The 26,736-nt window shown below is 36.1% G+C and overlaps 1 protein-coding gene across 1 annotated transcript in view; it reads left to right on the top strand.

Moving 5' to 3' along the window:
* Window positions 1-2,555: 2,555 nt before the first annotated feature.
* Window positions 2,556-26,736, top strand: part of ptprja (protein tyrosine phosphatase receptor type Ja) — a 58,168-nt gene continuing 33,987 nt past the window's right edge. The window contains exons 1-3 of the mRNA XM_059001775.1: window positions 2,556-3,040; window positions 24,592-24,613; window positions 25,310-25,510. Of these exons, the coding sequence (XP_058857758.1) occupies window positions 2,966-3,040; window positions 24,592-24,613; window positions 25,310-25,510 (298 nt within the window). The 5' untranslated portion in view covers window positions 2,556-2,965. The remainder of the gene's footprint in view (window positions 3,041-24,591; window positions 24,614-25,309; window positions 25,511-26,736) is intronic.

Genomic DNA, 26,736 nt, shown 5'->3' with positions numbered 1-26,736 from the left:
CTCACTTTGGACTTGTGACCGTGTCTGTGTTCTGTGTGTGTATTTACTGTCATTATTATTTCGAGACTGAATCACTGGCAATACACATAGCTGTGTATTGCCAGTGATTATTATTTACAGTTGTCAAATGACTTTGGATCATAAATAAATCATCATTGCACCGTGAACGTTGTTGTTTGTCATTACTTGAGCACCGCATCACCTCTACACCTGCTCACTGCAAACCACTTTGCCACAATGTACCTGGTGAAATGGGACATTTTGAACACTACACAACCCAATAATTTACTAATGTACTTATTCAGCAATAAGCTTAAATGCAAAAAGAGTATCTCTTTCTTCTTTCTCTTTTGTACTATAGGTGCTTTACTTTTAATATGTTTGGTGGTAAATTCAAAGCCTGGTATCGACTTGGCTTGTTAGGTTCCTGTAAACCCATTTTTCTTTTGGAGATTTTTCTATGTTCCCATTGACAGTCCCATTAATGTCAAATGGGGACCCCTTTTTATACATAGAAATATTAAAATTTGGAGTACTATTACAAATGTACAATGGCCATCTGTAGGACCCCTGTTATTTTTGCTTATTTTTACGGTCATGAAAAATGAAATGATCACAAAAAAGTAAGACATTTCCAGGCATGTCATAAACAGTATTGCTCCACCTTACTGTAAGTTAGTCAAACATTCTTTTTTATTCATGCTTTCCAGTTTATTTATAGTAAAATACTTCTACAGCGTCAGAGGACATTTGTGTCATTAAGGTGTGGCAAACCATTCGGCTAGATAGTGTTTATTTTTTTTGCATTATTCAAATAAGGATAGGTCAACATTTCTCACAGTACACTATTGGTATTATCAGAGATGATCAGGCACATCCCAAGGAAATCAGGAATGTAGTTTTAGAATCTCATCCTTTTCCCTTCTGGAGGCCTCTGTCTGGAAGTAACAAGTGAAATGAGTTTGGGTATGAGAAACGAAACGGTACTGAGGTATAGCTAATGTATAGCTGAGAGTCCATGGAAACACCCTCCAGCTACACTTTACCCAGACCATACAGCTCAGCTATACCTGGGGAAAGGCAGTGGAAACAAGGCATCTGAGTGTAACCAGTGCCTTTGGCCTGTATTTACCAATTTCCCTTATTGTGTTGAAAATACCCACTAATTTAAGTTTTATATCCCAGTTTACGGGGCACGCAACATGAAATATATGTAATTCACGCACAAATGAAAATATAAAATAAGTGTAATTAGAAAAAAGTGAAATCATATAGATTTCATCATATTCGTACGGCACAATAAAGTAATAAGTTAATATGTTGTGTGTAGGTGTCTCTTGTTACCAGAACAGCTTAGCTTTGAGGTTCACTCACCCAAAATGAACAAGATGACGCCCAACGTGGCATACTTTCCATCCATGTGATCTCGAGCGAGCAATTTGAAAACATCAAGATCCTGAGAATTCATCTTGTGATCCTGACGTAACAAATTCTTTATTTTATTTTTTTAACAATATCCTCAGTGAGTCATCCGTATGCAGGTTGGTATGATACAACATATGAATAGATCATTTTGTCGCATAATAATTCTAATTAAGAAATAGAACCTGAAGAAGAAGGTGTCAGTGTATTTAACAGAACGAGAAGGGCCTTACCAGACAAGCCCTCTTCTGAGGGTTCTGCTGCCCTTAGAACATTGATACATTCTCTTTTTGCTGTATTAGTAAATAATTCTAAGTGTCACTTTGACTAGGGTGCCCAGATTTTCAAAACTCAAACCCGAGACACATTGTTAATTAATTGATAAGACTAATTAAATAATTTAAATATAGACTTTAATGGTTATTTAAATAGGCATCCTCTCTTTTTACTTTTTTTTTTTTTTTTGTTAAGCAGCTAGCTAATTTCAGTACACTCCAGGGGGTATAATGTGTGGCTAATTAGATTGAGTAGACATATTGTGTTACATACGTATTGCTACATTTATATTGAGTTATTAGTAGTAGAAGTAGTAGTAGTAGTAGTAGTAATAATAATAATAATGATAATACATTAAATCATTAAAAATACATTTATGTCTCTTCCTCTAAAGTTATAGCCTACTAATAATAATGACCACATGCCGGTTATAAAAAAAAGAATGTACATATAAACAAGGTATCTAAAAACAGAACAATACTGAAGTTGTATTGGGTCAACACAGAAGTTTATACATGTGTAAACTTTTTCAAGAACTTAACCCTTCTGTTTTTTTTTTCTAAAGATAAAATGACGAACCATTGCTAAACGTGTACAAATTGAGTATGTTGCATACTAGTTCAAAAATGTATTACAAAGAAAATAATACATTTAGGCAAAAAAAAAAAAAAAAAAAAATGGTTAAAGCAACCAGGGGGTACAAAAAGAATGTATTTGGTTCAAGTCGTATTGGTCCAGTGAAGTTATTGCAAGAATGTGGGATGGTTCACAAATTTTAAAGTGACCCAACTTCCTTCAAGATTTTGGGTGGGGGGAGTGGGGGAGAGGAATGCGGGAACGCAAATACTGTATACAAGGGGGACGAAAACAGCTCCAGTTTTTGAAATTTGAGACTAAAAACCTGGTTTTGCTGTGATATAAGGGAATACCGAAAATAACTATGAGTTAAAAAAAATGTAAGGAGGAGGGAGCTCAGGTTCATGAAAGAGTAACTACATGACGCTGAGGCACTGTCATTGCTCCACCCCGATGAAAAACTTTCTTCCTCAAACTCAAAAGTTTATACTGAAAACACACAGAGGAGATATACGGGAGAATTCGTAAACCGCACAGAGATCCTTTGCTGTTGTTTTGTTTTTTAAGTTTATAGTATTTAATTTTTTCTTAAGACAAAAAGGTAAAACATTCTTCAGCTGATATGCTTCAAGAAACATAAAGAAACCAAAAAGTAAACTTTTTGCCGTTTTGTTTAAACTAGTTCATAACCATGGGACACCTAACCTTTCGTGGAAAAACCGAACCAAATATATTGCTGGTCTGTCTCGTGTGTTGTCTCTTACAGGTAAGATATTTGCTTTCTCCACCACTGTTTCTGCTGACATTTGGCAAAATGCACCTGTTGCTGAGGAAACGTTCTGTACGTGGTTAATGGACAGTAAACCTATGTTCACCTGTGTGCTTGTTCTGTCATGAATATGTTCCATACTTCAAATTAGAAGTATTCTGTTTGTTTGCGGGGTTTTTTTGTTGTTGTTAAAATCAATATACTTTATTGAGAAGACGACTAGGAAAGCAGATACTAACTCTTTTGTTCAATGTATTATTATTATTATTATTATTATTATTATTATTATTATTATTATTATTATTATTATTATTATTATTATTATTATTTATTTATTTATTTATTTATTTATTTCTTAGCAGACGCCCTTATCCAGGGCGACTTACAGTCGTAAATAAAAATACACTTCAAGAATCACAGTACAAGTATTAATACAGTTAAGAGCAAGATAAAATACAATGACTTTGGTTCTAGCAAGTACAAGTATACGACAAAATACGATTCAATAACGGAGCAGATAACAGTGTCAGTGATACATCAGGATATAATTAAATAAAAGTGCATTTAAAGAAGAGTGATAAGTGATATGATTTACGATATGATTTACATGTTTCCAGTTAATATTTGCATAGGTAGCAAAAGCTTCTCCACCTGGTTTAGTTCATGTTGCACGCCTGCTTGTGTGGTTTGTTTGTGAAGTATACAAGTTCAGTAATAAAAAAAACATTTAAAAAAAAAGGTATTCTGTACCCAGTCTTAACGTTTGAACCTGAACCGGTGTCACACACCTGCGGATTACAACACTGTACAGTAATCCTCCAACAGACCCGGAAGAATGCTGTTTGCCGATTGTAGTGCATAAATGACAGGGCTTTGAGCTTTCAACTTGTCACTGTAGTTACACACAGGAACATCAACCTTGTTTTATGGAACGAGACACATGAGAAAATGTACGATGCTAGTCCAACAGTTTTTTTTTTTTGTTTTTTTTTTGCAAAACTTTGAATATGTTATTCAAGTTTACGTAGAAGCTACTATTTAGTTTTTTGTTTAAACATTTAACAATTTACTGTCAAACCCTTTTAATATCACTTCTAACTAAGCTTGACTTTATCAGGAGTTATCCAGTAACCTGGAACAATAGTGTTATGTATGCTATATATTGTGCTACCATATTTGTTATGTGAACATACAGTATCAGTAAAAGGACATTTTAATGCCGTAATAATAAATAGAGGGGTGTTAAGAGTGTTATTAAGCAGGTTTGACTATATATTTGGTTTTCCTTAAATGTAAATGCTACAAACTTTACTGTGAAGCAAATGCTTAGTTAATTGGCCCATGGTGTTATTTTTTTTTTAGATATGTACTTAAAATTGTCCACTAATGCAAAACGGACTACAGAATGTCTTGTTCTGGACTAAAATTCGAATTTCTGTGGTACAATGCACGCTTGAATCATATAACAAAATCATGAAATGCGAACTGAAAGTACTGTACTATTATAATATATATATATAAAAAAGATTCTGTATACTGTACTGTACAACAAAATACAAAGTCTAATCGTTTTTTGAAAGTGCTAGGCCACGCAGTTTGAAAGCTGTTGAAACAGAAAAGCTTTCATGTGCATCAGTTCTTTCCAAAAAGCAGAAGTTATTTGTCTCTTATGAAATCTTCATTTAAAAATAGAAAATAAGAAGTTACTGGAAAATATTTTTTCTTGTTTAAAGTTGCTGTAACTGTTTTTAGCTAGCACCATCTGGGGTATACAGTAGTTGAGACGTGTACAAGTTTGGGTAAAACAAACAAAAAAAAAGATACCTGCTGAATATAAAAACAACTAAGTTCTATACTGTATAATGTTAAATCGAAGTACTATATGATTACTGCAATACAATTCGAGAACTGCAGATTTTATAATTGAAAGCCTGAAGAGTAAAGCTGTCTGGCCCTGTCCATCTCTGACTAAACCAGAAGTCACAGGTTCAACTCTTGACCCTTTCCTTTTTTATCTAAGAAAGATGTAACTAATTTAGAGAACTGGAAATGAGCTCTGTCTCGCATGAGCAGGCAGTATATGCTACCACATTTCGTTCTGTTCTCCTTTAATTCTGCTGTCTGTTTTTGCCTTTAATTCTGCTGCCTCAGGTTTTGCACTGTGTGAATGCCCTGGGCTATATTTGCTTGGCTTTAATAACTCTGTGGCTGATCAGTCCTTGGTTTTAAAAGCAGACATGCCCCTTTCCATGCACCATTTAAACAACAGCAAATAATTATTATATGGACATGTCACTGTGCATGCCCAGCAAAATAGCTACATATCTTCTTAAATCCCAAATTCTCCAGATTCTTTCTTCAGTTGCATGGCATGGTCCCAGAGAGCAGGCTTTTTCTGGTTCTACCAGCTCTCCAGGGAATCTAGCTGTATATATCGCACATCCTGTCTAAATAGCAGATCTAGCTGTCTTAGGCCATATCTTTTTTATAATATGCACCACTTGTATGCAACCCTATCAAAAAACGCGTAGTGTACTATATAGACTACTATATCCTGAGTAAACTGCATTTCATGTATATAACATATGGACAATTTAAAAAAAAATACCGTAAAATACAGTAAGAGAACATTGCAGATTGTGCTTTTCTGTTTCCTGTTGAGAAAATGTTTGCGCCTGAGTTAGTCATTTCGGGTCAATTGCAATGAACTCACAGTCTTGTAGTAACTGGAGATCATCTCGTTGTTAGTATGGAGGACAGGGCTAACAATACTCTGCAAGGCAGTGCCAGTTACAATCAACTAAACCTCTGTAGACAGTCTGCAGGTAGGTGTTAAAGAGGATCTCAATTGCAATGAGCACAATGTACCAGCCGTCTGCCCCCTATAAGAGGTGTGTTGAATTGGTATAAAGTTTACTCCAGCAACTCTTTAGAGTAAGTTCAGTACTAGGTCATACAAGCAGCACTACTAAATGTATTCCTAACTACTGGTAACTCAATTAGATGCAATGATATAACTATCAATAAAAAGTCAATGAGTGAAATGTTATTATTTCGTAATTGTGTCTTAAATTCAATTAATGCATTTGTAAATATATTGCTGAAACCTTTATTGATGTATGTGAAGTATTTCATTCCACATGAACTGATGAGATTTAATTTTACTCATTGCTTCATTCCAGTAATTACTTTTAAGAATTACACAATACTATAATCGCCACACCAGAAATAGTTGTATGGAGATGGAATCCTTGTGGGTGTCATCCACAGCTGAACGTAATCCTTGATGCATTCAACAAAATACATGTTTTGCTCCGTTGTGTAATTCGGAAGACATTTAGTCGTCATTATGACTCTTTGCCTTTTGAGAACATAACACAGGAATAAACATGTATTGTTATATTTTGTGAATTCCATTAATGTAGTGAGCAACTTCAGTGTTTCAATACTGCTGGATTAACGAGCTTGCTGGAGTTAACGGCACCTTGTTATCTATCTCACTGTTGCCAAGGTGTAAAGGATCACTTTCATATAAACATGATTACATGTAATTTCTTGCAAGGTCTTTACAGTATATATTTTGTAGAACTGTAAAGAAAACTTTTTATGTATATAGTGTAATACAGGTGTTTATTTACAATTGCATTTGCTGTGTGTGTGCGTGTGTGCGTGTGTGTGTGTGTGTGCGTGCGTGCGTGCGTGTGTGCGTGTGTCAGACACCTGCGAGACAAAAATGTAACGAATAAGATCATTAATTTATTTTAATTCATTATTAGTAAGAATTCAATGTATTAATTACTACAGGTTTTATCTACATATTTTTTTTCTAATTTTCATTTTATAATGCATGTATTTAATTCTATACTATTTTACACTATGTTGTATTACTACACAATTTAGATTTACTGAGGTTTATTAAAATAAAATAAATATGGTAAGGACAACACTGATAATAGTTGCTGATGAAATACAGAATAATTAATTCTGCCCCCGTCCCTCACTCCCTCACTGACACTTTCCCAAACAGGAAGAGAATGATCGGTTTAACCCCGAGGTCTGGGCCAAAGTTCGGGATCAGCTGACCCCGCATTTTTACACTGCATTGGTATTAAGATAGTACAGAGCTTGGGATTACCTGGAGGTGATCCTCAGATGGTACCGTACTAGCTAGAATGCTGCTAAGTCCCCAGCTCCGTACTAAATTCAAAAGTACATTGCAATTGACCCTTATATTTTTGTTAACATTAGCATTGTCCTTTTATAAAAAAGATTTCAAAAGTACAGATGTGTAGTGGAACGTTACAGATGGTTTTCTTGTGGATTTAAATTTTGGCCTGTTCTGGTGTAATTTTTTTTTTGTATTTTTTATTTTCGTATTATACTTCTTATTCTAGCTTTTTTTTTTTTTTACCAGTAACAAAAAATAATAGAAACGCTTCATAAAATGACCAGTTTTGTTATTTGGTATTTTTGAAAGCGACTACATTAGGATTGCACTGACTCAAGGGTTAATATTTATTCTTACTTTTATTGCAGTTTGCTTTTGTTTTTCATGTAAATGGGACTGCCACCTCCTTGCAAATGAGATATTGCTGTTAAAAATAAAAATAAAAATAAAAATAAAACAAACCTAGTTTTGTGGTTTCACAGTGGTGTGTGTAAAATAACAAATTCTCAGAAATGTTATGAGGTCTCTGACGGTGGTGTGTGTAAAATAATGATTTATGAGAAATGTTCTGAAGGTCTCGGTTTTCTTTTTTTAAAAACTTGGCTTTAGCAGATACCAAGGTGAATTGTTGTTCAGTGATACATTTAATAATATCTTGAAACATTAAACAGTCCTTTAAACTACATAGTACAGTACTAATATATTGTGTAATAAGTCACGTCCCCACTTATATGACAAAGCATTGTAGGTGTTTAAACACCAACAGGGTCTATATAAACAGATTAAGCACATTAATATCAGGGTTCTGTCTGCTTTTTTATTCAGATTTACTGACTTATAATATGTTTATAAGTGTTTGTTGGCTTCCTCTAATCAAGTTGAGAGTGTACTTCCTCTTGCACACTTACAATATAGTAACAGTCTTTTATATAAAAAAACAAAAACAAATGTCCTATCAATAACATTTAGAAATACCAAAAAGCAAATGAATAAATTCAATAACCTTTCAGCTAAAAGTCTTGTTCTAAATGTAGCACTACGGGTGTTTAATAGTTATGGATGCTCTATCAATAACATTGAATGTTGATTTCTTTCAGGTTGATATCTTTTACCACATATTAGCATTCGATACATGTATCTACATTTTATAGTTATTAATACATGATAAAGCTTTTATGTGATGTGTATGGTAATGCATGATAATATGTTTGAATGAGGCACCCCGCTCTGAATAATGAGATGAGCTTCATTCACATTGTATTTACTAAAGGCGATAATCGTAGTGTGCACGTTAAAGTGAACGATAATTAGCTTGTTTGGAAACCATGCTTTAACCACTGATAGGCGCACTATTTAAAACTATTTTTCTGGGCTGAAATCTATCTAGCATGGAGGCATTACTTGCTTTAACGTTTTCATATAGAGCAGTGAAAATCACCTGTAAATATCAGGTTATATTAAGGGTGAATAAACGTGAATGAATGTTATAATTTCTTAGATTTTATTTTATAGTTCATTACATTGGTACAAATAATAGAGTGCTTAAATAAAACACTGGACTGGTATTATAATTTAAAACAACCTCCTCCACTAGAATTTCTAACTCCTGTGCTTGCAGTTTTTAGTTTGTGTTGCCTCTGCTTGTCCCCTGCGGAGGCGTCTGTTGTCATTCATTATCGTGCACATTAAATTATCGCTCACAATACATGTAGTGCGCATGGTATGATATGTAAATTAGCCAAATAGTGTGCACGTAAATGAATGCGTTCTCTGTTAGTAAATGGGACAGTACATTTTGATTTATGGTGCACATTAGGCTCACTACTTAATATGCCCTTTCGTAAACAAGGCCCTAAATCTGAAACCCCTTGCTGGTGATGAAACATGAAAAATGGTTATTTTAATCAAGCAAAAGAATTAAAATGAAACAGTAAAGGGACTGTTTATAACATGCAAATAGCTCCAGCAACATTGAGATAATACAAAAATGAAACAAGTAAACCATGTTGAACAAGCAAAGAAAGTGCAGTACTCTAACACCGCAAGTCTATAAATACTTCATGTGTGGTCGGGGGGTTCTAACGTAGAATACAGAATACTTTTTATGTATCACATTTCACTGTGAAATAGCACATCAGAGGCGACACTGATGTCCTATGCAACTATTTTTTTATAAACTATTTTTTGATATACTATGTACAGCCATTGACATATTTCCTCTGTAATAACATCGCTATTTCTACTGATTACAGCAATCGATTTATGTTGAGCATAATTTACGATTACATTGGAAGGTGAATGGAAATTGTTGTTCAACTTCACTTGCCATACAGAGTGCATTTAAGAAATGAAGGGAGTTTGACTTCACATGAGTGTAACCATGTCCCCATGCAACACTGCCTCTAGAGGAATTAAGAAATTCATCACATACTGCAGAACAAAGGTGCCGTTTCTTACATGCACTAGGATGTTGCAGTGGGGCAGGTAATGGTCACACTGGTGTATGAGATAAACATTGAAGTTAGATCTTTATTGAGACCAGGATTAACACAAATAGGATTGACATCTAAGTAGCTTATGAACGAGTTAAATACTGGGAAATGCAAGCAGTGTGTCTGATATTTAGTTGCAGAATATTAATGCAATTGGGTTAAAATTTAAAAATAAGTCATTGTACTTTGAAGGTGGTTGATATTGAAGCTACATGTATTTGCTATATACAGTACAAGTGTTTCAGGTTAAACATGTTAACAGTTTTCTTAGTGCTCTGTCTAGGTGGACTAACAATATTGTTTGGAAACACTGCTGAACTACATCTCTGAGACTATCAGCTGTATTGGCTTGAGCCTTGGTATAAATTTGAGCAAGAAACAACTCAAGTTGTGTACAGATTTGTTTGGTTTTAGTTTTGAAACATGTAACAGGTGTTTCTGTCTGTGAACAGGATGGCTTGTGGGTGACATCAGACCAGGAAGTAAGTAGACACGAGTGAAGCGCTGAAGCGTGTATTTTATTAAATAAACAAATAAAACTTTTACACAAAACAAAACACTTTTCAAAGCACGGTGGTCAAAACAGACAGACAGACAAAACAAACACTGAACAAACAAGTATCGTGCTGGTCTATATCCAGCACTAGTAGCCATTGTTTATACTTTTACAAATCTTACTCTCTTTCTCACATACCTGTACACCCAACCACCCAGAGTGAGAGATGTCCACCTCTTTTATGCAGCTATGCCTGGGCTCGATAGCTTGTTAATCATTCAATCAGGCCCAGGCTGCTTTGACAGGGAAAGCAATAAATCCTTCCCTGCCAACCTAAAACACCTGTGCCCCACAAACACTCACTTTAAACAATAATAACACATAACACAAAACATACCCACAGGAGTGGGGTGTACCCTGTCACACTGTCCTTTAAAAAAAAAAAAACAGAAGTAAATTACAGGCTGGACTAAATGCCTTGAGACCCCCAAGGTGTAGGGTTGAATTGAACAGGCAGGACCTACAGGTCTAGTGCCAAGCCCAAAAACTTAACAGTCAAACAAGAAACACAGTTAGCCTTACTGGAAGTTTTCAAAGGTCTAGTGTGGGGAAACTACCCAACATTTCAAAACTGTTGTGAGAAATTCCACGCAACCAGTCCGATGCACCCTTTCCTTGAAGTCTTTAGACCAAGGACAGACACAGCCAGATGCCCGAGGCCTAGGCCAAGGCAGAGAAAATGTCCTGAAGCTGGCCTTGGAGACTGCCTGGGTGTTACAGTGCTGATTTGGAGTGCATTCCCTGTGGTAAATCGCTTGTCCATAAAGAGACCTTATATATAATGTCCACTTACAGTATATGTGAATCCTTCAATGGTCATTAGATCACGTTGTATCCTTTAAAAATTAAAAGTCAGCTGACATTGTTCAAATAAAAGGTAATGCACTATTAACATCAGAACAGTCTGAAATAGGCTTGTTCAAGGTAAGATTGTACTTGTTGGCACTTGTATCAAATAGTAAGTTTACCTAGTCTATAGAAGATCTACAGCTCAGAGAATTATCTTGCCATCCAGTCCAGGGCACTCTGTTCCCTTTACTCAGCGCCCTCACAGGTCGGGAGGGAGATTTATCACCAGAAGCATTTTGTCTCTGTCACAGCATATCATTGAAAAGGTTCTGAACAAATTGGTACATTGGAAAAAGGGAGTTGACATATATTCAAACACAAAGAGTCTTGGATTATTTTAATTTGTTTTCTAAATCCCAAGGCAGTGAGACAAAAAGCTTCCTTATTCAGGGTGTATTTGTCATCAAATACCTTGCTGTAGTGTGGTCCTACGATTTTCAATGCTGTTTCTATAATTATCATCTCCAACTGTATTATAATTATGCATACAGTACATCGTTGACCTCAACAGAGCTCTTACAGTGTGTTTATTAATATTAAATTAGGTTTTGTTAAGTGTATAGTGTAGAAAAATAGCAATTTTTAATTTTGTGATATTCAATTGTATTTATCTTTAAAGATATGTCTCATGACTGTCCTTGCTCTTGGGCTGAATTTGTATTTAAAATGAATGGTAATCCTTTGTAGACTATTATTTTAAGAAGAAAAAAAAATGACCATTCTAACAAATAACATGTTTTTGCAATATGAGAAATTGTTTATCAAACTGTTTATTTTAGTATTACTACATGGCATGCTTCTTTAGTTTAAAAAACACCAGTAAATATTATCAACGTACATACTCTGTTCATTTGAATTCCTATATATTTGAAAATGTTAATAGTTTGACAGTTTGTCTAACCACATGAAACAGGCCATAAGTAACTTAAACCAAATAAATGGATGATGCTGTTTGAATTAATTCTGCATTAATTTCTTACACAAAAGAGGTACAGTTCCTAGTCTGATATAAATGAGTGTCTGTCATTTTCCAGCAGTCAATAGCTTTATTGTCTGCAGATTATTATTGGTAGCTGTTGAATGCTTAGCAGCAAGGAGGGAATGAATTCATCCTTTTGGGATTTTTTTTCCCCGGAGATTAACAGGAACGTTTTTAACAAGTCTATAAAATTAAGGGAAATGGAGATTTTTTTTTTAAATAGAGAACATTAACTGAAAAGACTAGAGCTGAATAATAATTTGATTTATAATAAACTGGTTTTATTTAACGGGATCGGAGGGTACGGTATCAAGCAATCTTGTTCTGGGTACAGAGCACTCTGATAAACGGAGCAATATCATTTGAGTGCTGTTAGTAATGTAAAGGCTGGCATTGTTGTCTCGTGGTTAGAGTAGGGGAACGGGAGTCAATAGATCCTGGCTACCAATCTGAGCTCGGCAGCAGACATGCTGTGGCTTCCTGGACTTCAGTCTCAGCCAACGCTAACACTGAGGACAAAAATAAAGTAAGATTGTATTGAGCACTGGGAAATGTCTGTATGGGTGTCTTGGTAATACAGTGTTTAGCATTTTGTGACCCCAACATGAAGAAGCAAGCCATTTTGGTGGTATTTAATTATTTATTTTGCTCTTCTTTATTCATGTTCTGCTATAAAAATAATTAAAAAGTTATGTTCCATATGTTTAAACATATGATTATTCTGATTTCTCATAAGGCGACCTACAGTAGGTGGAGTCACAATATTGGCATGGTACTAAATGCTCTGTGTAAGTTTTGATTTCCTTGTTTATATGCATCTAATTGATTTCAAGCTACCAGCACAATTAATCAATTCCCAAACCCTAAATATATTAAACCAGTTTCTAGCTGACATCTTGTTGGGGTTTTAATCATACAAGTGCAAAGGTTCAGGAGCATCGAACCCGAGCCCTATTGAGTTTGGTATGTAAAATAACTTTAGAACTGATTTGGTTCCTCCTGGATTGTCGCACATTAAGGATTTAGTTACTAGTTTTGTAACATAACCATTTTTATTCTCCCTTTTACATAAAAAAAGAAATAATTTTCCAACATGTGCCCAGATCTTTTGGCTCTGGAGGTTTCAGAAGTACCTTCGATAGCAGCAGCACCCTGACAGAATACATGTGAAAACAACAGTAGTAAGCTCAGATCATCAGTTCTGCATGTGGGGTACCCATCGTTAAACAGTATTAATAGTTTTATTTATCCATTTACAGCCAACATGTTAAAACCATGAGAAATCTGTACAACCTTACAATCCTTGTGACAGACCTTCGGATCTGTGAGTGAAGAGTACCAGGGGTGATCACGTGGTCTGTCAAATTGTAGCACTACATTTAGACTTGACTTCTATTTTGGGGGCGTTATGCAAAATCTGCATCAGCTATGCACATATAGCTTTGCATGTCTTACAGAGCTAAAAAAAAAACGGTGCAGGAAGTAATGAAATGCATGTTTTATAACTGTTGTTGAATACAGTCCGATCATGGTTTGAAGAAAAATATTTTTTAAAACTATAGACAAAGGATTACTGTATTCTCCATTACTATGATTGTTCGCCTTTTTTGTAGATGCTTACAACTTTATTTGATTGCATTTTGAGATGTCTCATTATACAGAAGATACTATATTGATAAGCATTGCTTATGTAAAAGGTATCAGGATATCTTATCTAAACCAAAGTGAACTAATAATGAGCAAATAAACCAACAGTATTGCTTAGTGTCCTGTTTGAGTTGTAGATAACAGGGTATTTGTCTTGATACAGGCCATGCACACAACAAAAGGATGGATAAAACGTGGCAACTGGCCCATATTTATTTGGATTAAAGGAGCTCCAATGAGAAGATATACTGAATTTGTTTTAATGCTGGGATTGCAACACAATACAAAAAAACCAGAAAAAAAGTCACAGACATCAATGACTAATGGCAACCAGGAAGTAAAACTTTCCCTTCTTACACATGGATGTGGATGCAAACTTTATGAAAATCATGCCCTGGTATTATTTGCTGTTGCACTATGGAATTAATGCATTCCATAGTTTACATTACATTAATTCTTATGAGGGTCAGATTGAATGATGTACCAAGATGGACCATTGATACTGACCTTGTGTGGTTGGCAAATAATACAGCTACACTCTAATGCCTTCAATCAGTTTACTGAGGCTTTCCATACTGTAGTTTAGACATTTTTCTGAAAGCAGAACTTGTTGCCCTTACCTGCTTACAGTACGCACAGTGCTGCTACTACTTGCAGCAGTAGACGGTTATAGGTTAATAGCTCCCTTATACAGTAGATCAGGAAGCTATTATTAAAATGCAGATATAAATTGACTTAGGACATAATGTAGGAGTGTCTATGTTTATCTATTTAAGGCACTATATTTATATAAGTTTGTCTTACAATTATGTATAATCTTCATGTTTTCTCAGCCAACTTTGTGAACTTTGGGTGCTGCGCTATGCAGCAGTAGACAGCATTTCCTAAAAGGCTTCCAAACAAAGTCTCAGCTTATCCAAAACTAGCCTGGGGGTGGAAGAGTGGGCTGAAATGGGAAAGGGGAATTCATTATCACTATGGCTATGTGGAGGTTACTGAGAGGGTCAGTAGTGTGTAAATATTAGTTAAACTGGGTTATCTGTTGTGTCTTTGCTAACATCATGTAGACAAAAATCAAGAACTTTTGGAACTGAGATTTATTCTGTTATGAAGAGGTGTTTTACCAGTAATCATTCTTAAAGCTGCAGACTGTGGCCCAAAATAACTGTTTACACTGAAGTGGTATCCCCTGTATATCAACAACATTTCTTCTTAGTTTAACTGTGTTTGCACTCTTCAAAAGGTTGCTTTTTGTTGCCTACGGGACTTCCTGTTCCGTAAGCCAAACAGGCATGCTCATGTTTGGCAACAGCATTACGTCTTTTTGAAACAATCACTAAACATGAAGCTATATTATCACTAGATTTTATAAAACCTTGCAGCTACATGATATAACGAAAACATAGACAAGTTATAACTTGGCAAAGTCTTTAAATTTGTGTAATATCTGCTGCTATCAACAGTAATTGGACCACATAAACACAGCATGTCGTGCTTCAGAGAAATCTTCTTTTGGCAGGTAGTGAAGGTACAGTTATACGCAACAAGAGGCCAGCTAATAGAGTGTTAGCGGAATCTGGGAAGAGGCAATGTCCTTAGCAACCATTAACAGCACTTAGTCAGGGCCAGTTAAAATGTTTGCAGAGTTGAAAAATCTGGTGGCGACTTGCCATTTAAAGTCTGGCGGTTCCAAAATGTTAGGAGTTAGCTTGGCATGTACCAAATACATCTGGCAGCGGCGCCCTACCAAATTCTGCATCCCCCAAGAAAGTATATCAACAAACATTATTAAAGCTAGATTCGCACATGACTAAAAATCACCACATAAATACAAACCATAATTTACTATTTACATTTAGGGCTTTCACTCTGCCACAGTATTCAAATTAGGTTAGTGTTTTTCAATACAATGTTACACATAATAACAGCTATGCGAAAATATGTAAAGCATAAGATAGACACACGCATGTACAGTATATCATGTGGCCAACCCTGGCCCTGGAGAACCGCAATCCAGCAGGTTTTATAGGTAACCCTTAATCATTTTCTAAAGACTTGGAACACTTTCATTTTGACTAATTAATCAGTATTTCTCTTTCAATTTATGTAATAATTTGTTCAATTAAGTAATTTAGAGATAATTTGGAACAAAAACCTGAACACCCTGCAGCTCTCATGGACCAGAGCTGACCACTCCTGACTTAATTGAACAAATGAACTTGCTAAATTGATCAACAACTTAAATATTCAGAAATTGATGATTTAAGGGTTACTTATAAAACCTGCTGGAACCAGTGACCCCTGTGGCTGGCCGGTGCCTGCAGGCCGGCCTGTACGCAATTCAGAACTGCGTGGTCCTCCGACGCTTTAAGTTCTGAGATGGCTGCACGGCAGGCTTGCAGAGCGAAAAAAAGCGGACGGCTGACGCCACTCGTTTTGGAGGACGCGAGTGCTCGTCTTCGTCTCTCCCGAGTCAGTTCCGGGGTTGCAGCAGTGAAACAGGTCGAATAATAATTGGACATTCCAATATTGAGAGAAAATTGGGAATTAATGAAAAAAAAAATTGTTAAAAAAAATATATAATAATAATAAAACCTGCTGGATTTTGGCTCACCAATAAGACACGTATTTGCAAGACTCTCTCAGCTTGATCATATGAAATGTACTTGCAAGGATGGCTAAATCAAAGAGAAAATGGGAAGTCATTAAAAACATAATATATATTATCATAAATTAACCATATTTTAAGTATTTCTTATTTACTGTAAAGGTTATTATATTTATTGTATAGGTTACTGTAGGTATTTAATCACACGCATGTGTTGACTTTCTTGGATTTTGACCTCAAAGCAGTTGCCTAAATTGCCTCACTGATATAAGATGAAGCAGTGTTTTCCCCTTTAAGGTTACTGCGCTGTGAGAATGGTCAAAGAACATTGAGATTGCCTTCGCTGTGCTGTCCCTTGAGAGGTCACAATGTATCAATATTTATACTATGCATCAGGTCACCGTGGCAACAGAGTGCTACCAGTTGTTTGTCCCCCCTGTGTGTGTAGTTTTTTTTTTTTTCTTTGGTTTCCATTTTCTCTACATGTGACTTTAATCAGATACACAACTTTCACACAGGGAAACATAAAAATTAAAAAAAAACACGCTATGAACTGTATAGTTAAACTTTTGCTTAACTGTTTGTTTCCAATATAAATGAAAAATTGTCTTTAAAAAAAGCTATCCTGCTTTCCCACAAATTTTACTTTTCTTAGACCTAAAAAAATAAATAGTTCCTTGGACTTTCTATATCTAATTTTCAAAAAGTAACAAGCGATTTAAATAACAGTACAGTCTAGGGTCCATATATATTTATTAGAAAACTAACAACAATTACAAGTCTGAAATGTTAAAAGAAATGCTAAGTACTGCAAAGGATTAGCAGTTATATAAGCTTTTTACCATAAACTGATTTCTGAAAATGAAATATTATTTAAATAGTATTCAGCCTTAACTTTTTTAAATATATAAAACAACATTAAATTTCAATAACATGCAATTGGAAACTTGGTAAAGCGTACTGTCAAACTCAACAGAGCTTTTTTAATGTATTCTTGATAAGGCTGAAATGCATTACTATGACTGTAGGTTAGCAATGACCAGGGCACGGTGCTCTCTACATATTGGGAGTGACAGGCAACATGAATAATCTCCTTCAGATTATGTTGGATTTTCATAAACAACAGTTTCTGTGATGACCTTTAAAGAGAGTGTCAGTCGTGAGAACATTCGTGTGGGGTGATGAGGTGTATTTAGAGATATACAGTTGTATATAGGTACACTCCTCCATGTATCTATTTAGAAAGCATGCATCATATCGCTGATGATAAAAATATAAATACATGTGGGTATACAGCTTTTTTGGTGTGTGTACATTTATTCAATAGAGTTTGAAATAGTACCTCAGTACTCAATAGACCTACAACTGCATTGTATTTATTGTGTTGAAACCCCAGCAGTGCTATTAACAAGGCACAGCATTGCTAGCAATTGGGACACAATGGATTTGATGCAAAGAGTCCATGTGAACAGTGCGATTCTACCTAAGGCTCCGTTCACACCATTTGTGTCTTCCCCTGTGCTACTGCTGCCTCATGGTACAGAACCATTGCAGATCATTTGGTAAGGAACACCAGTGGGATGCTGGAGGTAGGTGTGGTATAGGAAAAAACTTACAAGAAAACACTGACTTCAAATCATATTCCCAAGGGGGGGTCTATAGAAATGTTAGTACACATTTGTTGTTGGATTTCTTCCTGCCACAGAATATCACTCCGTTACAAATTGGCTGTGTTGCCTGATAAGGAGTTTCTACAGCAAACCCTGGAGCCAGCAGCTGACTGTACACTCTAGCTACTGTATTGTGTTCTTTCCCAGGGCTTATAATAGCAATACATGTGTTTCAAACTGGAATAACACGGGTCAAAACCTTTATTGGAATACAAACGTTTTTTGAAACATTCTTCATGTACATTAAATGGACAGTTTTAACTATATGCATAAGAAAAATATATGCAAGACCTACATTAATAATTTGAAGAACATTTTGTGAGTGCAAAGTCTGGATGAACAATGCCCATACAAACAATGTGTGACTTGCATGTAGTACAGGGGGAAGGGAACTAATTAAAAGCAGTTGTGTGTGTCAGTCTGTTAGCTCTTGATTTGTAGCAGTTTTAATTCTTTGTGGCACATACTGTAGGTCTGTTTTATAGTGCTGCTACAGTCATTGTGCCACTATAGATTGAAATTATTTATTAGCACAGTAGTGCTGCTGTGTTTTCCATTTAATTCCAAGGCAGAGCAAAGGGCAAAAGTTCATAGAATGTTCTAACCCACGCCAGAAGACAGAGCACTGACCAAAGATGTGTTACGTAAATCATCAGCAGCCTTTGGCCCTTCTGGGTTTCTAAAATGAGTTGAGGGAACTTTAGCCGAATGCTATTGTATTGTGTTCAGATTGGCACTAAACATATCAAAGGAAATTATTATCATTCAATGCATACTGACAACACCCATCTGTCTAATTGATTTAACTCTAAGGATTATGCAAAAAAAGTGTCATTTTCCCCTTTACTGTTTGAAGAGTATGCCTCTGAGCTGGCCTTTGCTTTCTCAGTGATAGTTTTGTAGACTCTGTGTACAGTTGGCATGTTCCTTGCAACAAATATTTTTTTTTAGTAACTGAGAATAAGTATAAATACACTGCAAAATTCTATTCTTAAATTAAGAAATTCTTGAAATTATAGCAGGTTTTTAAGTAATTATTTATTAAGTTTGGTAGATTCAGTAAAATTAAACTTCCAGTCGTATCGTTTAATTCCTAACATTAAAGTAATTTTGGAGTAATAATACTATTTGGTAAAAATACAATTTTTCTGATGTATTCTAGTCTTTAGTGTGGAAACAGGGTTTAAGAATGTGATACATTTGAAGACATCTTTTAACGATTTTTGCAACTTTTTGTGTACTTAAAAAAATCACATTTGTGTAAAAAATCACATTGTGTACTTAAAAAATCACATTCAAGCAACAAAAATGTGGCTAAACAGAATAAACAAAAATGTTCCTTGCGAAACTGACACCTTCACGCAGGTGTGGCTGTCTGTTACTGCGTTGGCTCACGAACAGCTGTCAAGCATTTTGTCTCGCTCAACCCTGGTCAACGTCTGGGAACCCACATCCTGAGGTGGGTCGCTGGGACCCAAGTTAACCCAGGTACATGGTTTTATACTACGTGGGATTGTGACCCGTGTCCAGACCCGTGTAGGAGTGCCAGTGTGAAAGGGGCTTTAGTAACACCCCAGATCAATACATGAAAACAGCAACTGAATCCCTGACACTGCTTCAGACAAACTATTTTTAGAACTAGATATGAGACTTTCTAATTGAGCTAGCAGGCCTGTAAATGACTAACTGAGGTTTGTCTTGCAAGAAATAGACAAGTAAAGAGTGCCTGCCCTGCCAGAAAGCTATACCATTTGAATTACTTTCTGTGCCACTGGATATACACAATCAGATTTCAGTAAGGAATCTGCACCATGTGACCAGAATTGTTTGTTTCCACTAACAATTAACGGGGTGAGAGCGGTAGGTTAGGAATCAAGAAGTGCATGAATATTTCTACAGATCAGTGATCAGATAGAAGAAAGTTCATTCCCTGTTTGTGTGTGCGTGCATTCAATCACATGTAAGAATGTGGGGAACTTCATTCTTCCCTTTGCACAGCAACACAGAAAGATATGGGGATATATTTAGTTGATCTAAACAATGACCCTGTTTAGATTAAAGAAGGGTGTTTGGGTACATATCAATACAAAGAGCAAACCAGTGTTATTGTAAATAAACCGCAAATCAATAGACTTGTAATACGATTCCAATACACATGCCAGCATTCCAATGTAATTGTGGATATAACAAATATACAAATATAAATATATGTTTTCCTAACCGGCGCCTCATACATGACCTATCAACACACACTGCACTATATGATGGTTGCACCTGCTTTACCTGTAACTCATGAAGCTCCATGACCTAGAACGTTTTAGGCTAGTTCTGCCCCTTTTAAAAGAATGTCTGGAAAGTTTCATTTCTTATGAAATGACGATCAGGAAGCTTTAAGGTAAATGTCTATTATAAAAGAAGCAAGACAAACGTGTAAGACTGGTTGTGCACAGGCATTGTTTTTCTGTCTAAATAGTTCTGCTATGAAGAACACCCTTTGTGTCATTGAAACATGATCACCTTCGTCACAAAGAATCCCTTATCATACAGTACTGTACATTTCTTGTCAGGCAACTACTGTAACTTGAAACTTCAAAAGAAGTTCATGGCAAGTTTATCAAAAATATTTTTGACTAGCTTTGCCGTAGCTCTGTGATTTAATTAAATCTAAGTACTGTAGTTATTTGATCTGATTCAAACATTCAGAATCCTAAAAGGTATATACAATGTCGACCCAGGGGACTTCTTTGACCTGAAAAAAGAAACAAGGACCAGGGGTCACAAATGGAGATTAGATAAAGGGGCATTCAGAACAGGAAATAGGAGGCACTTTTTTACACATAGAATTGTGAGTTTCTGGAACCAACTCCCCAGTAATGTTGTTGAAGCTGACACCCTGGGATCCTTCAAGAAGCTGCTTGATGAGATTCTGGGATCAATAAGCTACTAACAACCAAACGAGCAAGATGGGCTGAATGGCCTCCTCTCATTTGTAAACTTTCTTATGTTCTTCTTATGTTCTTATTTCTCCATCACTGTTTTATTACCAGCAACTGATGTGTGGCTGCTAACTGAAAGCAATCAGATGATAGGATGATAAAACTAGCATACAGGAATGATAATCAAAGCTTTAGAAAAAACAATATCGCTGGCCCCCTTTTTCTAAACTGATTTTTAAAGTCGATCTGGCTTCCTGGTACCCCCTCACCTCCTGTGTTGTGGGTCAAATTCACTCCATTGGCCCACTACAGTCAGATCATGTGACTTCAAGCACAGTGATTAAGTACCAGGAAGCAGCTGGAGTTCAAAGTCTCCTCAGTGTACAACAGTAACAACATGCTTTTAAAACTCTTTTAACAGGCACAGGCATGCATTACTGCCACAGTATAGATTATTAATATTGGGCGCTTTGTGTAGCTAAGTTCTGATAATCAGATATCTAACAGTGCAGATCTATTTTGCTCATTTCTATCTGCAAACATATGTGAAATGTTGGGAAGGGTTCAATTTTAATATCTAAACGACAGCTATATTTAGATCTGCCATCATTTAGATTGATTGAATTAATCCCATATGTTCCAGTCTTAATAAAAGTGTATGACAATGTAATGATTGCACCTGTTCTACAGACTTTTTTTGACTGTTGATCATCAGGTATTGCTGTATCCGGGTACTTTTGCTTCAGCTGCAAAACGATAATGCCTGCTAATAAGGGTTCTGTTGATTAAATGTTTGATTCAAAAAGGACTCTGATGATCAAATCCAAATGGGTACAGAAATGAATCATCAGATTACTGGTAGAGAAAATACAATCAGATTTGCATTTCTGTAGAGCCTACGCCCATGCAGGATCTGAGAAATCTACAACTGAAGCTACAGCAACGTCTGAAACGCAGGGAGACCTTAAAAAGTGACACCCAAACAGAGTGAGCCAAACTAAAGATTACAGTTTAAACACGCTTTTTAAGATAATCTGTATTCATATACATGAAAATGAAATAACATTACTGTTGACCAAATTTTATTGTAGGCCTAATACATGAAGTTATAGTGTGCCTAATCTATGATTGTTGTATCAAGGTTTACCTAATCAGCAATGCTGTTGTCTATTTCTTCGTGGGCAGCCCTTGTGCAGGGCTGTGTCTCAGGTTGCTTATGGCCATGTTTAGTGTCTTGGAATAGCTTCTTGAGATCTCAGGGCAGGCAAAACCAGTGCAGGTGGTCATTTTGCACATCAAGCATTTTCTCTTTTATTGGTGGCTAGTTGTTTTTGTGTCTATATTGGAATAATAATAAAATACATCTCAATTATACATGTGTTACAGAGAGAAAGTGCAGCGTTGTTGTGTGAAAACAAACAAAAAACAGAAGCAAATATCACATCTGGATCGCAGTTTTTAAATATTGAAGTAATATGACAAGCAAAACAAAACAAACACTCTGCAAAACTTGAAACAAGTGAACCTTTTATATAAAGTTTAAACTTGTGAGTTATTTAACTCAGATGTACAGCACATAATGCAGTACGTTGCCACCCATTGTTCTGTACAATCCAGCCAACTTCTTCATACAAAATAGATTATAGTAGGTGTTGACAGATTCATTTTGTGTTTGGTACAAGGTCTGTATAGTCACTTTTTTTCAATAAAAAAACCCCGGGGTATTGAATAACTAAAGTTTGAAATGCATGGAACTGCTCTGTTATTGTTGGCTCAGTTAGACGTTGCAATGCTTAAATGCAGATTTTCAGAAGACGTCTCAAATAAACCTACCATTGTTTTACATAATGAAATGTAGTATCTTTGTATTGGCAGGTTAAATAAACTCCACTTATTGTTTGATATTATGGTAACACTTGTTACCATAGTGTCTGTAATTCCAACGTAACTAACACATGATTTCCTACTGATTTGCAGGGCGCTCCTTACGATTGTCTGTTTTTCCAAGTGAGTATTTTGGCTAGGTAGTTGAGAGGTCTCTAAGAACAGCATTCACCTCTGCAACAAAAGCTATGGTTATGCCCCTTTCAAAGCTGTAAGGCAATAGTTAAAAGAACCTTGATAGATTTGTAATTACTATTAAATACAAGTATATTATATTAAACCAGCTTTTGATAACATGTTACAATATTACTTGATTGACGTGATATCTTCCAAATACGTGTATCTGTTCCACAACTGGAAGTGATAGTGCTGAGATGGAAAGAAATGTTTCTGTGTAACTTCTAAGCAGAGTGCTCCGCCTAGTGGACAAGACTTGTACAAAACCAATCATTTTAGTGTATGTACATTTCAAACTGACCTGCAACCATATGAAAGTACAATGCCATCATATTAACTAATAAAGGCATAGGCTATCAAAGTATCATATTCTTTCTTTACAAGTTTGAGCTCATATTTTTTGTTATTGTGCGTGTTTGAATGGACAAATGCTGCCTAACCAATTGCTGGAAACCAATCAAGCTCAAGTGTGCCTTTCATTTGAAAAGGATAAGTGACAATTTGTGGGGGCTTCGCCATACTCCCTACAAAATGGCCCAGAATAGCCGTCAACAATCGCAGAAGGGCTGTGCGCTCGCTCACTGCATCCTCACAAAAGAGCCGCCCCCATTACCCAGCATGCTGCAAGTCCTTCATCAGTATTCCTTCTATTCAGCTCGCACGTTGTTTGATGTCGGGCCCATCTGCAGAGGTCCTTTTCCTGTTCTGATGGATCTAATTACTGTTGAGAGTGGGAGGAGGGTACAAACACGTAATAAAGATGCAAATGAATTCAGTTGTAAAACATACAAGGAAATATAAAGGGTAATTGCATCCCAGCTGAGAGTATTTTGTTTAAAAGAATCTGCTTATACCACTAATATCGGATTTATCCTTGTTTGTGAAAGCACGGCGAGATACATGTGCTGTAGTTGGGGGTTTAAAAATGGTGTTACTGTTGCTTGTTTACAGCCCAGTGACATGGCCGTGTTACTACCATAAAGTATACTAATACAAGCAGCAGTTAACTGTTAAAACACAGAAACACTGGCATGCACTGGTAAATGTTTAGTACACAAAGGCACCTGTTATCTAAATAGTGGTCACATTTGGCAGTTGCACTGTTAAAAGTCAGTTGGCCACTTTGCAGCGCTGCTGTGAACAAACTCTCTTAATCGATTTAGAGGAAGTCATTGAAACAGGGCAGAGGCTGGGTGTGACAAAGGGTGACAGAAAATGTAATGCAAATTCACAGAAAGGGACTGACACCCCTCCTATCTTTCCATGCAAATGTATCCAATTCAAACACTTTCTATTACCCTAAGAAATGCATCAGCTGCAGAGTCACTTACAATTACGTCTCACCCGAAAGACGGAGCACAAGGAGGTTAAGTGACTTGCTCAAGGTCACACAGTGAGAGTGAGTGAGCCGGGATTTGGAGCAGGGACCTCATGGTTACAAGGAGGTCTTCTTTAACCACTGAGCCACACAGCCTTCTCATGGAAATAGTGTTGATAATATTGCCCTCTGACTAGATGTCAGTGTAACCAAAGATCCCATTATACCAAGAGCTGTGATGACATTTTTTTTTCTCTCTTGCAGGTTTCAATTGTACGTTCAGAATGTAAGTACTTCTAAATCTGTTTTGTCATTTAAATTACCAGTTATAACTTTTCATTTGAATATTATTTGATCCCAATATTATCCTAACAAAGGTTTTCTATATTTAGTTATAGTATCAATATTAATAACACATCAGACAATGTTTGTAAACTGTAGTTAAACTATACAGCAGAATCACAGTCGCCTGCCATAGATGCATGTAACTTTGGCTAGATCAACCACAGACATAAGCGCAAGAGCCAGTGTTATCTAGTGAGCTGCTACTCTGACTCCTGTTTCCTTTAGTTTATCAGGCAATACACAACAGTGGGGTAGATGGTACTAACATTAACAACACTGGCTGATCTAACCTACGTTACATGTCTATGGCAGGCAATTAAAAATTAACTCACAGTCAAAGCACTTTAACAGGCTTATCAAATAGTGAGAAAGGGAGAGTAACTAATACAATGTAATTTGAATCTACTTACTCTTTAACCCGGGTAAGTTATGCAGTTTGTTACTAGTTAGGTATCATTAACACTTTTACTTAACATTCACAAAAAAATTGTCCAGATTGCACCTAAATCCAGACCTTAAATCTTGTCCCTATGTGCCTGCACTGTCCTCTTCCCCATACTATTTCACCACCAGCATATCTTAGAACCAATCTATATGTAGTGTGAGCTTTTTTATGTTGCTTTTATTTTTTTTTAAGGTAACACTGTTTGTCCAGTAAATCCAACAATAAGTACAACTGAAATTAACATCAACACTACAAATCAGAATATATTTGAAACAAATCCTCCTGGTAATGTGAATCCAGGTGGCCTAAACGTTAGTGGACTGATCCAAGGGACCACATACAATGTTACATTCAGCATCAGTTCTGAGCTGTGCTGTAAAGAGATCACAACAAGTAAGTACAATAACAAAAAATCTTGTTTTTATGAAAGTTGTCTTGGTTTGGTCTGCTGGGATTCTTTGATGCAAGCATGTGGACTTCATCAGATACTGCAGTGTCTGTGGTGTTAGTGGCAGGTGGCAGGTCTCTTTCTAGGAAGAAAAACAAAGGTTGTATGGCTAAATTTCACAAAATGTCAATATTATTATATCATTTACAAAATGATATAATAAAGTATTATTATATAATTTGCAATAATTATGTAATATAAAAAGTCTTGGCGTCCCAGTTGTTAAAGCAAAGGGCTTGATACCAGGTCCCTGGTTCTAATCCCTGCTCAGCCACTGACTCACAGTGTGTGACCCTGAGAGAGTCACTTAACCTTCTTGTGCTCCGTCCTTTGGATGAGACGTAAAACCAAGGTCTGAAAGTCGCTTTGGATAAACGCGTCTGCTAAATGACTAGATAATAATAATAATGTATTGTGCTGAGTTAGATCTCTGGGGAACAGTAGTGTTTTTATAATTGACTTACTTCTAAGGCAGCAATACATATAGAGACTGGATGAAGGTGTCAATCAGATAAACCAACATCACAACGACATCAGTGTTGCTAAATTGGGGACATCCTGAAGTCAATAGGACTTCCTAATTTGTGAATCACTTGCTTTTCGGAGTATAGATTGCTATTGCCAGGGTTATGGTTGAACACCATGAGGAATATTTGTAATTTTGTATCATATAGCTTTAAGATTTATCATAAAAAGTGAGGAACCCTTTTAAATACAGTGGACTGATTGGTAGCGTCCAGGATATACAGTTCTTACTACCTTGACTCAGATCTCTTCCTGAGAGATTTCATGGCAGTATTACCATGGATTAAATTGGTAATTTGAAGTAGGTGGGACTTTAACATTCATATGCTGCTGGACTCTACTATTCACTCAGTAAACAACATTACAGGTGATGTCATGTACTATTGAAAAATGACATTTTACTGCCACATTGTTACAACCATACAGGTCTTTTCCACAAGCCATTATTTCCCTTTTGATTATGCCCCTGGGGATGCTTGATACTTTTCTGGGGTCCCTGAGTGGCTCAGCTGCTAAAAGCACAGCCGCATAGCATGCAGGGTGAGTCATACAGCACAGGTTTGCATCCATTAAGTGGTATTGTATAAAATAATATGCAGTTAATTCACAAAGAAAATGTTGTTTATACGTTGCCTCTTTTCTTGCA

Source organism: Acipenser ruthenus, chromosome 27 (assembly GCF_902713425.1).
Source record: "Acipenser ruthenus chromosome 27, fAciRut3.2 maternal haplotype, whole genome shotgun sequence".
NCBI classification, from domain to species: domain Eukaryota; kingdom Metazoa; phylum Chordata; class Actinopteri; order Acipenseriformes; family Acipenseridae; genus Acipenser; species Acipenser ruthenus.
This window is presented reverse-complemented; position numbering and strand designations above follow the sequence as displayed.